A 15,558-nucleotide genomic window follows, 5' to 3' on the forward strand; every position below is an offset into this window, starting at 1 on the left:
CGCACTGCCTCTTGCAACCTGCCCTGCTGCTGCCCATGCCTCCCCCTCTGTAGACCTGTCCTGTGTAGGCGTTGCACACCAGGTGGGGTCAGTCACCTCATCGTCCTGCTGCTCTTCCTCCGAATCCTCTGTGCGCTGCTCCCTCGGACTTACTGCCCTTACTACTACCTCACCGATAGACAACTGTGTCTCATCGTCATCGTCCTCGTCACCCACTGAAAGGTCTTGAGACAGTTGCCTGAAGTCCCCAGCCTCATCCCCCGGACCCCGGGAACTTTCCAATAGTTGGGCATCAGTGACGATAAACTCCTCTGGTGGTAGAGGAACCACTGCTGCCCAATCTGAGCAGGGGCCCGAGAAAAGTTCCTGGAAGTGTTCCCGCTCCTGAGCATGTGTCATTGTAGTGGAGTGAGGAGGCTGGGAGGAAGGAGGAGCAGTAGACAGAGGATTCGGATTTGCAGCACTGGACGGCGCAGAACTCTGGGTGGATGATAGCTTGCTCGAAGCACTTTCTGCCATCCAGGACAGGACCTGCTCACACTGCTCATTTTCTAATAACCGTCTCCCGCGTGGACCCATTAATTGGGCGATGAATGTGGGGACGCCAGAAATGTGCCTCTCTCCTAATCGCGCAGCAGTCGGCTGCGACACACCTGGATCAGGAGCTCGGCCTGTGCCCACACCCTCACTTGGCCCTCCGTGTCCTCGGCCGCGTCCACGTCCTCTAGGCCTACCCCTACCCCTCAGCATGCTGTATTACCAGTGATTTGATTTCCCAGGCAGGAAATAAATTGGCGCAAGCCTGCAGGCCAAATATAATTTTTTCACTTTTTTGCAAAGGGAAGGCCCCACTGCGTATATTCAATGAACAATACGTTTAATAACTGTGGTGTGGCCCTGAAAAAGTGTCACACAACTTTAGTGTAGCAGAGTTATTAACTCTGGCAGAGCAGGTATTTGCCAGTCAGGAAAGACAATGGCGCAAGCCTGCAGTAAATCGTAGCTGGTTGCGTTTGATTTTTGTACGTTCTCCACGCAGCACACACGTACACGGAGACCTTAGGACTGACACAGGCAGGCCAAATATAATTTTTTCGCTTTTTTGCAAAGGGAAGGCCCCACTGCGTATATTCAATGAACAATACGTTTAATAACTGTGGTGTGGCCCTGAAAAAGTGTCACACAACTTTAGTGTAGCAGAGTTATTAACTCTGGCAGAGCAGGTATTTGCCAGTCAGGAAAGACAATGGCGCAAGCCTGCAGTAAACCGTAGCTGGTTGCGTCTGATTTTTGTACGTTCTCCACGCAGCACACACGTACACGGAGACCTTAGGACTCACACAGGCTGGCCAAATATAATTTTTTCGCTTTTTTGCAAAGGGAAGGCCCCACTGCGGATATTCAATGAACAATAACTGTGTTGTGGCCCTGCCTACACAATTCTGTCCCTGTAGTATCAATGGAGGGTGCAATGCTCTGCACAGACGATTTTTAGAAGAAAAAAAAATATGCAACACTGCTAACAGCAGCCAGCACAGTACTGCACACGCTTAAATTTGGCCCTAGAAAGGACCGTTGAGGTTCTTGAAGGCTACACTCACTCCTAACACTCTCCCTGCCTAAGCACCACTTCTGTCCCTAATACCGGGTGCAATGCTCTGCACTGCCGATTTTGAGAAAAAAAATAAAAAATTTTCCACTGCTAACAGCAGCCTGCACACACGTAGATGTGGCCCTAAGAAGGACCGTTGGGGTTCTTGAAGCCTACACTCACTACAAACACTCTCCCTACAGCAACTCCAATAGAACAGCACTTTCCCTCACTAACTCACACGGCATCTGAGGCGAGCCGCAGGAGGGGCCGACTTTTATACTCGGGTGATATCTGATCGCCCCAGCCACTCACAGCAGGGGGGTGGTATAGGGCTTGAACGTCACAGGGGGAAGTTGTAATGCCTTCCCTGTCTTTCAATTGGCCAGAAAAGCGCGCTAACGTCTCAGAGAGGAAACTGAAAGTAACCAGAACACCGCGTGGTACTCGTTACGTGAGTTCCTACCTCTCAGAATGCTCCTCTCTTGGAACTAAGCCTACAAATAAAACCAGGGAGGGTAGGATACCTTATAGATGTTTCAATAGGAGGGGCAGGAGGTGAATGGGCGGCAGGTGTGCACTATTTGTAGGCTTAGTTCCAAGAGAGGAGCATTCTGAGAGGTAGGAACTCAGCTTTCCCAGGTTGAGATAAACCACCTGGTATTAGAGTTAGGACCCATCTGAGAGCTTGGTCACCTGGACGTTGGTGGATGGGCCAATGTAGTTTGATCAAATTACATACTAAGAACCTTGCATTATTTAATGTGGTTAGATTATAGGTATATATACCTCTGATAGTAAATTTATTTTGCGTGCTGTTGCCAATCTTGGATTCTGCTTCTACTGTGTGTTGCAGCCATGGTTTAACGTGCACCTATACATTTCTATTGGGATATATTTCCCATGGTTAGTGCTGACCCCCTTTTTCCCTTTCTGTACTCGTTACGTGTAACGAGCATCCCGAACACTCTAATATTCGCACGAATATCAAGCTCGGACGAGTACGTTCGCTCATCTCTACAAACTAACCATCCTCTCAAATTCTTGCAGAATTTTACACCACGGCAACCCCCTAACACCCATCCATCTTAAAACTGCCTCGTCCCTTGGGAACCTCAACTGCCTCCCATCCCGCCTAATACTAGCTCTTTCTGCACTCCAATAAACGTAAGAGTGCTCCATAATCCAAACTAACGCCGATTGTTGACCTGTAGAGATGAGCGAGCACCAAAATGCTCGAGTGCTCGTTACTCGAGTCAAACTTTCCGCGATGCTCGAGAGTTCGTTTCGAGTAACAAACCCCATTGAAGTCAATGGACGACTCGAGCATTTTTGTATATGACTGGTGCTCCGCTAAGGTTTTCATTTGTGAAAATCTTAGCAAATCACCAAAGTCATGTAAAAAACACAGAAATGGATGGGGCAGGAGAGGAGCAACATGCAGGGCTGCATTTTGGGCTCCGAGGTCTCACTATTAAGCCACAATAGTGGCAAGAGTGAGACCTCCCCCCCCCCCCCCCCGCACTGTCAGTATAACGATCGTTCTCCTCTGCCACAGCTGTAACAGCTGTGGCAGAGAAGAACGATGTTAGCCGATTGAATTCATGAATGGGTGAGTGAGAGCTGCCTCTGATTGGTGAGGCTGTGACCAATCAGAGGAAGCTCATTCAGCAGGCGGGGATTTTAAATCCCCGGCTGCTGAATACTACTCACAGCAGTTCAGGAGAACTGCCGGCCAGCCGCGGCTGAACTCCGTCTGCCGGGACAAGGTGAGTATATTTTTTACTTTTTACACATTTCTGGATGAATTTCAGGGAAGGGCTTATATTTTTAAGCCCTTCCCGAAAATTCATCCCGCACTCGCCGGCAGCCCATTGCTTTCAATGGAGCCGGCTGTATTGTCGGCTCCATTGAATTCAATGGTCAGTGCTCGTTTAATCGAGACGAGTACCGCATGGTGCTCGTCTCGAATAACGAGCATCTCGAGCACCCTAATACTCGAAAGAGCATCAAGCTCGGACGAGTATGCTCGCTCATCTCTATTGACCTGCAATAAAATAAAACAATAATGAACAACTCCTTTTACCCTCTCATGTAACCCTAAAGTAACTGCGGGCGCACATACAATTTGTACCGCCCTGACTGCCACCTGCCTATTTTTCTAACTGACTCACCCGGTAACCCTCGAACCGTCGCCTTCATAGCAGCCCCCACTCTAAACGAGTGCGTGCCAAATTGCGAGCAATCCAATCCCAGCTTTGACAGCACCTTCTTAAAGACCGCTGCAAACTGAAAGCGAGACAAGAACTGACCGTTCTCGTGCTGGAGTAGTGGGCCTACTCTCCCCCTCGCTGCCCTGCTATAGTTTTCCCACGCAGACACCAGGCACATCACTGCCCCTTGCACCCGACCCAACTTGACAATTTGTCCCCGACCTGCCTGATCCGTTTTTGATCGGCGAATAATCATCTCTAACTGTCCCCTAACCCCCTAACATCTTCTACCTGTAGACCTCCCCAACTTGCTTACTAGACGAGACTAACTCCCCCACCCTTAACGCCCCCAAAAAGGCTAACGAGAAAGCCAACCTGAATAATAACTTCTCAAAATCCTTCCTGCAAATTTGCTCAAGCACCCTACCCATTTCTTCTAATAACTCGAATGATATCGGTCTATGAGAACCAACCTTTACCCTCCCCCTCTTAAATCCCTTGACCGCTTGCTTAACTAGAAAATTTTTTGTTATGTCCCCCAACCCCCTTAGTTTGCAACTAAATGCTATTCCTGCCATAAAACGGCTGAAACGTGACATCGAAACGTCTTCCTGCTCAGCCTTCCCCAACCAACTAAGTAATGCCCCCACCTTATCCTCCTTTGACTCCACTGACCTAAACTGACCCAACCACACGTCCCATTCCTGCCATGCCGCCATATACGCGGCCCTAGTACCCTGAGCCAGTGACCTCTCAATCAGGTGCCCCACTGCTCTCTTACCACATTCCAAAGTTGAGGCGGGCACGTCCTCCCCTGCTCTTCTGCTTCCGGGGCCAACGTCCTGAATTGCTCCCACTGAAACCGAGAGAGAGCATCTGCAATTGAGTTATTTACCCCCGGTACGTGCACCCCCATATTGTCGCAATGGAATCTCACCATCCTATTTTGAAGCGGAGATCCCCAAAGCGTAATGGCCACTACTATTGGGAATAATTCTAGGAGCACCAAATTTTTTGTCAAACCCTCCACCTTCCAGCTCTCAGGCCATACCCCAGTGCACCATTGCCCTTGGCAATATGCACCGAAACCCACGCTCCCCGCCGCATCAGTGAAGAGCTCACAGTCGGCGTTCTCACTCACCTCTGACATAATAATGGACCTTCCATTATATTTTTCCAAAAATGTGGACCAAACTGCCAAGTCCCCTTTGATGTTTTTCCCCAGCCTTATGAAGTGATGTGGGGCTTGCAACCCCGCTGTAGCGGACGCCATTCTACGACAAAAAATTCGCCCCATAGGCATTATCCTGCAAGCAAAGTTTAGCTTGCCCAATAATGACTGGAGCCCCTTCAAGGTTATTTTTGCAAACCCCGGGCTCCTGCAACTTGTCTTCTGGTAGCTGACACACCATTGCCTCAGTGTCAATGGTGATCCCCAAAAATTGAAGACGAGTCGTGGGTCCCTCTGTCTTATCAGGGGCCAACGGCACCCCTAACTGATGTATGACCCACTGTAGAGTTCCCAGCAAAGTCGCGCACAACGGCGACTCCCCTGGTCCAATACACAGAAAATCATCAAGGTAGTGAATGACTGACTGCACGCCTGCAGTGTCCCTCACTACCCATTCCAAAAATGTGCTGAAGGCTTCAAAATATGCGCATGAGATAGAACATCCCATAGGCAGACACCTATCAGCGAAATATTTCCCCTCCCAAAAGCAACCTAAGAGTCGAACGCTATCTGGCGCCACTGGCAATAGGCGAAATGCTGACTTAATGTCAGCTTTCGCTAGCAATGCCCCCTTTCCATACCTTCAACCCAACGTACAGCCGCGTCAAACGAGGTATAGACCACCGAACAAAGTTCAGGGTCTATCCCGTCGTTTATTGACAACCCTTTTGGGTAAGAAAGATGAGAATTAACCGAAACTTGTTCGGTTCTCTTTTTGGGACTAACTCCAACGGAGACACCACAAATTCTGGTAATGGAGGCTCCTGAAAAGGGCCTGCCATTCTGCCCAAACTAATTTCTTTTGCCAGCTTTTCTGATACAACTTTTGGATTCCTTACTGCCGAAAGCAAATTCTTAGTCGAGAAAGGAACCCTATGCAACGGAGCGGTATGTGAAAACCATCCCGAAATCCTTCCATTCACAGCTTGGCTTTCTCCCGGTCATGGTACCTATTTAGGAACGGGACCATCCCTGCCAGACTCACTGGTGTCATCGCTTTTTCCAACCCCACCTTGGGCTTTTTCTTTCCCTTTTTTGAAGCATTTGGATGCTCCATGAGATCCTGCACTGCAATGAGAGCAGATGTGCTTTAATCTGCATCCCAGCCCAAATTTGCATTGGCCCTCATTGAATTGCCAACACAAACACAACTTATTGCTCCCTGACTGTCCACTTTGGCTTCCTCCATGAGTGGTAGAGGCCGGGCCCAATGGCCCGGCTCCCCCATGAAAAGACTGCCAAAACGCACTGGCGCCATAACCCTTAACCATAAGCCTATGTCCTTCTGATCCCATCTGATCGAAGGCCTTATCGCTTTCCGCTGCCTAAATTGCTGGTCATACCGGTGCCAGGTTTGGCCCCCGTATACGCGATACGCCTCGCCTATCGAATCTAGGTAACAAAACAGACCGGAGCAATTTTCCGGCGCCCTCTCCCCAATTACACTTGCTAATATGGCAAACGCCTGTAGCCAGTTGGTAAACGTCTGAGGAATCAGACGCCACCTGCGCTTTTCCTCCTCCTCTTTCTTAAACTCCGATTTCTTGCCTTTATCTAAGTTAAACTTTTCCAAAGGCAGAAGGGAGAATATCTTAACATATTCATCCCTCCATATTTTCTCCCTAACCTCCTTTTTAAGGTGGGCACCCAGGGGCCCCTCAAAGCAAACGTATACTTCGGCTTTTGCCCTGTCGTCCAACCTTACCGCATCCCCCTCCTTTTCCGTTTGCACCGCTACTGTCACCCCCGGTGCTACGTCCTCTAACCCTGCCGAGCTACCACACAGAGTACTAACCCTGCTGGATGAAGCTGGCAGCGAGCTGGTCCACGCCGCTATTGGCGACGGACCTGTCCCAACACCCACTAATCCCCTTGCCTGTTCTCCCCCAGTTCCCCCGGCGGAGCCTCTAGACACTGAGTCCTTGCGGCCGGACGACGCACTCACCGGCGTGTTATACGCCGAAACAGGCATCGAAGCAGGACCCATTTCCTGCCTCCTCAAAAATTCCAACATACAACCTACTAGTGCCCTCACATCACTCTCACCCCTTCGCGCCCCCGACAGACCGCCGCTAAAACCTCCTACCCCTACATTTCCCCCAGCGGGCACAGACCGGCTAACAATATTAAAAGCATGTGGTGTTATTGGTGACTCACCGGGCTGCATAGGTGCTGTGGGCCCACCAGCCGCCAATCCAACTTCCCGTCGACCCGTCCTTGGATCCGTCCATGCTCCTCTTGATGCCGCCGAATCGTCCACGGACTGCCGCTTCTCTGCTGTGCGCACAGCCGCCACGCTGGAACTCAAGAAAACTTCGTTAGTGACGCCTCCTCGACCAGCCTCTCGCTGTCCCCCCCTCCACTCCTCCTGCCGTTCCTCATTCTCCTCCCTGGCTTCTCGCCCAGCTCCCCTTCACTGCCCACACTGCTCCCCACCTGCAGCTCCGGGCCTGCTGTTCACACCAGCCGACGCTCCACTGGACATACTGCGGTAGGGGCGCTCCTCTTGGTCCCCTTCTGTGCTGGAGCAGCCCCCCCCTCTCTCTGCTCCCGATGTTGTCAGTGCCGCTGAAGGCCCCGCCCCCCTCTCGGCACCGGACCTGGAGCTGCATGCCACGCCGCGCCACCGGACAGGATTCCTCCCAGCCCGCCCCCCCTCGCTTGTTGTAGCAGGGGAAGACCTGACTGGAGGTGCCATTGCTGGGCTCCCTGTGCGGCGCCTGCACACCGGTGCGTGCTTGGGGCTAAGCCTCTCTGGTGCACGCGCCCGACGCGGCCTCTGCTCCCTCCCCGGACCAACCGCTGCTGTCTCCTCTCCATTCCTCGCCAGCCTCTCCAGCCACCCGATGCCTCGCTCCTCGGCCGCCGCCCGGATCCTTTCCATCAGCGCCTCCATCTTCTGCAGGTATCGTCCTCTTCGGGCTCTTCCTCCGGATCTCTTCTGGTCTTCTCCTTCACGCCTGCTCCCTCCGGTCTTCTTCCTCTGCTCTTCTCCCACTGTTCTTCTTACTCCTACTAGCGCTCGTATGCTTTTTTCCCGATTTCTTCCGTCTTCACTCTTCAGCGCTCGTCTCCAGGTCCTTCTTCCTCTTCTTTAGCTCCCGGACTGGCTCCCCCCCCCCCCCTAATTTCGCGCTCTTTCCCCCAGAATTCCTCCCCACCCCTTTTCCCATCATGCTTTGTTATTTTTTTAAAAAATTTAACCCCTTCCCTCCCCGTTAACCCTGTCATGTCCGCCTTCTCCTATCGCCCTGCGGGCTTCGGTTCCAGCCTCCCTTTCTGTGTAAAAGGGCCCTAAAGTGACAGATGAATCGAACCCTGTATATAGTATCCTAGTATTGCAACGTGCAGGGGGAGGGGGAGGATGCAGAAACACAGATAGTATAAATATATATGGGACACCAGAAGTTATAACACTGTCACGGGGGAAATGAACCACTGGTCTTGGGTATGGCTGGAGGAATAGTCCTTGTCACGGTGTAGCCGAATGGTAACACGAGGGGAAATGCTTGTAGAAGTATTTACATACATCACGTCGTGACGCCACCGTTCCCACACTGTTATTCTATACAACGGAGTAATAATCACTCAGACTTGTGTATCGCACCTCGGGACCTCAGGAGCGGTTGAGACCCGATAAACTTTACTTAGATGAACTTTAATATACAGGTAATTACAGGTAGATTCACAGCAGCAGTTACAGACAGAAGCTCAGAGGTTGGGAGGCAAAAATACTCAGGAACAATATGGCCCTATAGTCCATGTTATCCATATGTCACCGGTCCTGGACATTATATATACTCCGGAGGAGGCAAAAGTAGAGGTCTATACACATACTTTCTGAAAGGCAAGAAAAGGCTTAGCCTAGATGCACCCTGCACAACATCCAAGTGGGGGTCACAATCACGTACCTCTGTGTGGTGATCCTAATGGCGGACGGCCACACAGGAAAAATGATCACTGTAGTGTGAACAAGTATCTGGTTTAGTGAAACTAGGATGTTGGGGGTGTGCGCTCTCTGGGGGATTTTTAGTGATTCACTTGTTCTCTCATGCACTTCACATGCAGTAGGGGGGTCTCTCCTTCTCCATATTAGACACAAGGAAACCAGAGGTGTCTCCCTGCGCCCCTGCGGTTTCTCCAGCAGATCGGGGAAGATTATCAGCTCCCCTATAGGGAGCCTCTCCTTCTTCTCCATTTTCAATGCAGAGAAGCTAAAGGTGCCTCCCTGCATCACTGTGGTCCTCAACAGCATGGGCAGATGGAAGATCATTAACCACCACTCCCACTCTCAGGCACTCACATTTATCACCTCACTTGTACCACATGACATGGTAGCATAGGCGGAGCATCTGGGGATGCTGGGGTCGCAATGGCAACCCGGCCTCTTGAGCTTAAGGGGGCCCAGAGGCCGCCCTCCACCATTACCAATGTGCAATCATGTCGCGCTGTCAGCCGTGCGCTCCAGCCGACAGCATGAGCCAGAGAGGAAGCCGGGGAGGGGCAAGGGGGGGGCCCTGGGGGATGCATGGTACAGCACTGTGTAGCAGGATGATGTTGTCATCCCCCTGCTGACACAGTGCACGTCCGTCTCCGGCTGCTTATGTGCCCTGCTGCTGAGAAGTGACAGAGGTCAGGAACTGCAATTGATTCAGGTATGTGTGCCGTCCCAGAAGAGCAGCCTTACCGTGTGCATAATGTGCTGCTATTAGGCCACAGTGTAGATGTGCAATCTACCCTGCAGAGTCAGCAGGTCCCGAGAGCTTCTAATACCTAAATACTAGAGCTATGTAATGGTTAGGTGGATCATCTGCTTAGTGGAGAGTGCTCTTTGACTGAGGGGCAGCATGGGTTAAAGTTCTGAATGCTGCTATTAGACAGAGTGGGCTAGTGGGGAAGGAAAGGGGGCCAACTTTGTACAATTCTCTTTTTTTTATATTATAAAATATATTTGTATATAAAATACACAAAGTCATACAATTATATATGAATTTGGGACTGGAGAAGGTGGACACAGTTTATTATGCTTGAATAAATGCTGCAACCATTAGGCTGGGTTCACACGGGGCGTATTTGCCGCAGAAATTCCGTCCAGAGTTTCCCTGCAGCAAATCCACCTGCGGCCGCTAATCCTGGGATTGGCCAGCCATGTGGACAAGATTTCTGAGAAATCTCGTCCACATGGGGCGGCGAATCTGCCAGAAGCCGGCGCTGCGGCGTGAATTCGCTAGCTGCAGCATGTTTGTTTCTTTTCTTCTTCTGCTGCTGCCACGCTCTCCACTATGGGAGCGCTGTCCGCAGCGGAAGAGCGAGCAACCAGGCCGCTTCAAAACCCGCGGCTAAGTGCCGCGGGTTTTAAAGCAGCGCTTCTCCCAGGCAGAAATCTCACAGTTTTTCGCTGCGGCCAAACCGCGAGATTTTCGCGAGGACTCTGCTGTGTGTGAACCAAGGCTTACCCTCCCAGCGAAAGAATCCATTTTTCGTGTGTTGGTTTCAGGGTTGGGTTGTGCCGGAAGGAAGTGGAAATATTGGGGAAGGGTGTCATTTTAATTGATGGGCGTGTGTTTGTTTTCTCATCAGCCTTCCCTCCAGTAACATAAAATTTTCCACTTGGTTCACTGCTTCTTTTTTGAACCAAATGATCTGCTTGTCTGGGACATCCATGGAGGTTCATATCAAGTCCATGCATTCACTAAGTGGGACGTCTAGTTTACAAAACCAATTTGAAGTATCCCATTTGTCCTGAACCCCTCTTTAAATTGAAACGGACCCACTGATCAGCTGAACATTTCTGTTCCACCTTCAGAAACCCACCACTATCAACATTTATAGTCAGGGGAAGCTGCAGCCAGTCAATTTAACCCCTTAGTACCAATGCCTCTTTGCATCTTACTGACCAACTCATTTTTCAGTTTTTTTTTTCATCGTCGTAATCCAAAAACCATGACTCTTACATTTTTCCGTTGTCGGCCGTTTGAGGGCTTGTTTTTTGCAGGACAAGTTGTATTTTTTAATGGTATAGTTTTGGGGTGCATACGCTTCTGATGTAGAGCTATAAAATGGTGCATGCATCAAAATAAGGTCCCTTAACCCCTTAAGAACACGGCCTATTTGCCTATTTTGGACTTAAGGACACAACCGTTTTTGGCGGATTTTCATCTCCATTTTTCAAAAGTCATAACTTTTTTACTTTTCTGTCGTCGCGGCCGTATGAGGGCTTGTTTTTTGTGTGGCGAACTGTTTTTTTTGATGGTGCCATTTTTGGGTACATTGTAAAACCTTTATTATTTTTTTTTATGATAACAGGGAGAGAAAGCGCATCAATTCTGCCATAGATTTAGTTTGTTTTTTTTACAGCGTTAATCATGCAGCATAAATGACACGATCCATTTTTTCTGCGGGTCGGTACGATTACAACGAGATCAAAATGCTTACATTTTTTTTTTAGTTTCTTTTCTCTTTTCTGCAATAAAACCCCTTTTTTTAATCTTTCTTTTTCTAAATCGCTGCATTCAAAGTCCTGTAACTTTTTTATTTTTACATGGACAGAGCTCTGTAAGGGCTGTAGCTTTTATTGATACCATCTTGGGGTACATACGGCTTTTTTGATCACTTTTATTGGGTTTTTAGGGAGGCAAAACGCTAAAAAAATTGGCATTTTGCCTTAGTTTTTTAGCGGTTATTTTTTTTAACGCTTTTTTCCATGCAGAGTCAAAAGCATGTGCCACTTTATGTACATGTCGTTACGGACGTGACAATACCAAATATGTGGGATTTCAAATTTTTTTTTACCTTTCTTAGGCCTCCTTCCCACGAACGGATTTCCGCCGCGTAATTCGCGGCGAAAATCCGCTGCGTTGCCCGCAGCTATTAGGTTCTATTGAACCTAATAGCACAATGCTCACGATGCGTAATTCCACCGCGGAATTACGCACCGCGATTTCTCCCGTCCTCACCCGCAGCATGCTCTATTTTCTGCGGGTGAGGACGGGCTGTACGCACTGACGGCTTCCATTGCAGTCAATGGAAGCCGTCCATTCACGCTATCTCCCGCTGTAACCAGCGGGAGATAGCGTGAAAAAACGCTTTCCCGCCCACCGCCGAGCGTCATATGACGCCAAATGACGCGGTCCGGCCGCGTCACGTGACACGGCCGGCCGTGCACGTGACACGGCTGGTGACGCGAGGGCGGTGGGCGGTGACGCGCGGCGGTGGGCGGGGAAGCGATTTCACGCTATCTCCCGCAGGTAAGTATAGGGGCTCTGGGGGGCGCCGTGACGGGCTTCGCAGCGGAATATTACGCTGCGGAGCCCGTCACGCTCGTGGGAAGGAGGCCTTATGCTTATATGAGAAAAAGCACAAAAAAGTGGGGGGTTTTTAAAACTTTTTTTTACATTTTTCTTTTTTGTTAATTTTTATTATCTTTTTTCACACTATTTGTGTCCCTCTGGGGGACTTACACCATGCCACTGATGATCGCTGTGATAAGGCATTGCAGGGCTACTCTACATAGATCGCGGCAGGGAAGGGGTTAACAGCACCCCCGTTGTTGCAAGTAAACGGACCTCTCCAGCATCATGTCACTCTTAATGAAAATAAAATAAGTTTTATATCTCTAAGCTTTTCCCCTATTATTAAAGCTAATTCCCACAGGTGGATTTCCACCGCGTATTACGCCTATCGCCTACTGCGCATGCATTTCGGAGCATCATGCGGGACGTCAGGCAGCGGATCTGGAGGTAAGTATGGGGTCTCTGGGGGGGGGGGGGGGCGCCGTGACGGGCTCCGCTGCGGTATTCCGCTTGCGGAGCCCATCACGGCCGTGGGCACTAGGCCTTACTGTGATGGGTGTGCAGCTGTGGAGGGGGGGGGGGGGGGGGGCCCAAACTGAACTCTTGCACCCGTGCCCACAAGCCTGTAGGTACGCCCCTGCATGGTAGGATAGATACATTCAGCAGCAGAGCTGACAGGCAATGATTTTATGGGAGTTAACCCTTCAGACGCTGCAGCTGTGCAACACACATACAGAAAATAGACATGACAGCTTTGCACAGTGCATCAACATGAGACAATACATGTATGACAATTATGGAGGGGACCGGGATGTTGGTCTGGACACTACAGTATGTTAGGCCCAAAAAAGATATATGACTATTCCGTTCAGTCTGTTGCCCCCTAATGTTGATCCAGAGGAAGGCAAAAAAGAAAAAACAGTGAGGCAGAAGCCAATTTTCTCCATTTAAGGACCCACACTTGTCTTGAGTTGTGGCCCCCACTGGCCCCCAGCCCAGCTGTATATGGCAATGGAGCGTATGGGTTCCTCCTCTGGGGCTCCTTCTTAGCTTTATTGTCCATGGGAGTCTCGGACAGTCTGAACTCCACCTTCTCAGCAGAGTTACAGGTGGCTCTGTGTCTCCTCCATGCTTTACACTGCAGCGTAATTGTCATATTAGACAGTAAAACTGTGACCTTCCATATAGAAGTTAGCGGTTGTTCTGTAAGATGACCGAATCCCATGACAGATGGCGGCACTGATGTCAATGGGACTCCGTGATGAGCAGCACTTCTCACCCACAACTCCCATCATCCACATTGGTCTTTTTGTTTCCTTCCAGATGAAAGATGCAGCCGGAGGAAGTGCTTCTACCTCCTCCTCTGTGTGGTGGCGCTGTTTCTGCTGTCCTTCTGCTGGTGAGTTTACGGGGCGACGGATCACCGATAGCGGAACTGTAGCGTTATATCCTTAAAGGGACACTCCAGGCAAAATGGACACACTGAGGGGGCGGAGCATGATCCAGGGATACAAAAGACCACAAACGCCTGTGCCATGCTCCGCCCCCTCAGACCAACATTAGGTATAACACAGGATCTGTCCTGCTTGGAGTGTTCCTTTAGTTCTACTATATAGTCTATTGCTCTCTCTTATCAGCCATATTAACTAGGAATACAGTCTACTGCTCTCTGTTATCCATCATATCAGCCTGAGACACTAGACTGTAGGACGGGTAATTATAAAAACTATTGCTCCCTGTTATCAACCACTTCAGGTCAAAGAGAGGCAAACTAGAAAGGTACGTTCACATGGCGGGTTCTGCTGCGGAATATGTAAAACATTTCAGCAGAAATGTGTGACATCATTACGGCTTTGTGCCGAGGATGTACAGGTGGACTCCATGCAGAAATACCGCAGCCGAATCCTCTGTGTGAACATACTCTAAAACAGATGAATATGTTCTATTGCTCTCTGTTATCAGCCCTATTAGGCTGGGGGAGGTGTGTTCTTCCAATTCCTAATTCTTGCTGTTCTTTCAGGTACGGTGTGAGAAGAACTGCGTTGTGTTCTCATATGGCCATTTTCTGCAGTTCGCAGTGAGTACTTGATTTACCTGACAGTCTGGCGCCCACCTGTAAACATGCCCACTCTACCCATCATACATCAGTTGTAAATGCCGTCACCCCATGTAAGGGAGGGTTAAGCTAAGGTAGCAGTTCTGGGTTGTGAGGCTGTTGTCCGGGCATGCTGGGAGTTGTTGTATCACATGAGCCAGACAGCCACAGTTTACAGACCACTGAGTGGGGTCCGGCAGTCTTTCTATGGGGGAGACAATGATCACCCGAGACTGCCATATTGTGGACACATTAAGGTTCTCCCACGCGCTGCGGAGCCTCTACTAATGGAAAATCTGGGTGCAAATTTGCATCATAATTCACACATTTTACGCTCTGGATTTTTTTCGCAGTTTTTAGATTTTCTGCCTGGTACTACAATCAGCCCTATTTACTTGTCCAGCCTCAACTTTAACCCCTTCCTGCCCCAGGGTGTAGAGGTAGTCCTTGGCTGGGAAGCAGTTCCCAAGAATGGGCGTACATTTACAACTGTAGCGGGCAGGGTCAGCCCTTTGGCCGGGGAAGATGGCAGGGTAAACTTACAAGATATGTCACTGGTGGCTCTACCATCCTCTCCCAACAGCTCCAAAGCATAGTTGGCCCAGCCTCACGCAGGCCCCGGGAAATAGCAACAGCGTGGGAGAATGTTATTACTTAGTTTTGTCTTCGTGACGCCAGTACCTCCTTTGTAATAGTCAGAGTAAATAACAAAAGTTAACTTTAACCGGAGGCACTCGGTTTTCTTTTACTTTGGTTTCAATTAAACAGTCTTAGGCAATTACAATGCAAAAGAAAATAAACTTTCTCCAAGGATTTTTCCCTCAGTTTGTATCCGAAAGTCACTGTACCCGTATTTAACCTTTGAGCATCTGCAGTCCCAGTTATCTGTCAGACGACTATGGGGGTACTCCCGGTACTTGACAGGTACATACCGCAACCACTCTTTCTCCATTGCATTTCTCTTCATGTCAATCACTCCCACTCTCCTCCCTACACAGTCTTTGTTAGTGCTCCAAATTGAGGTAGATGAATGGTGGTTCCGTGCACTCACCACTGCCTACTCCAAAAGAACAGAGTCTGATCCCCATTCTCCTCGGAGGAGAGGCATCCCATAGCCACAGGGATGGGTCCGAGAC

General features: G+C 49.7%; 1 protein-coding gene across 1 annotated transcript in view; it reads left to right on the forward strand.

The window, feature by feature from the left end:
* The window catches only part of LOC136579981 (histo-blood group ABO system transferase-like), a 49,466-nt gene that overhangs the window by 14,403 nt on the left and 19,505 nt on the right, over positions 1 to 15,558 (forward strand). The window contains exons 2-3 of the mRNA XM_066580117.1: positions 13,651 to 13,726; positions 14,348 to 14,404. Coding sequence (XP_066436214.1) covers positions 13,651 to 13,726; positions 14,348 to 14,404 — 133 coding nt within the window. The remainder of the gene's footprint in view (positions 1 to 13,650; positions 13,727 to 14,347; positions 14,405 to 15,558) is intronic.

The sequence above is a fragment of the Eleutherodactylus coqui genome, chromosome 10, assembly GCF_035609145.1.
Source record: "Eleutherodactylus coqui strain aEleCoq1 chromosome 10, aEleCoq1.hap1, whole genome shotgun sequence".
Taxonomy (NCBI): Eukaryota; Metazoa; Chordata; class Amphibia; order Anura; family Eleutherodactylidae; genus Eleutherodactylus; species Eleutherodactylus coqui.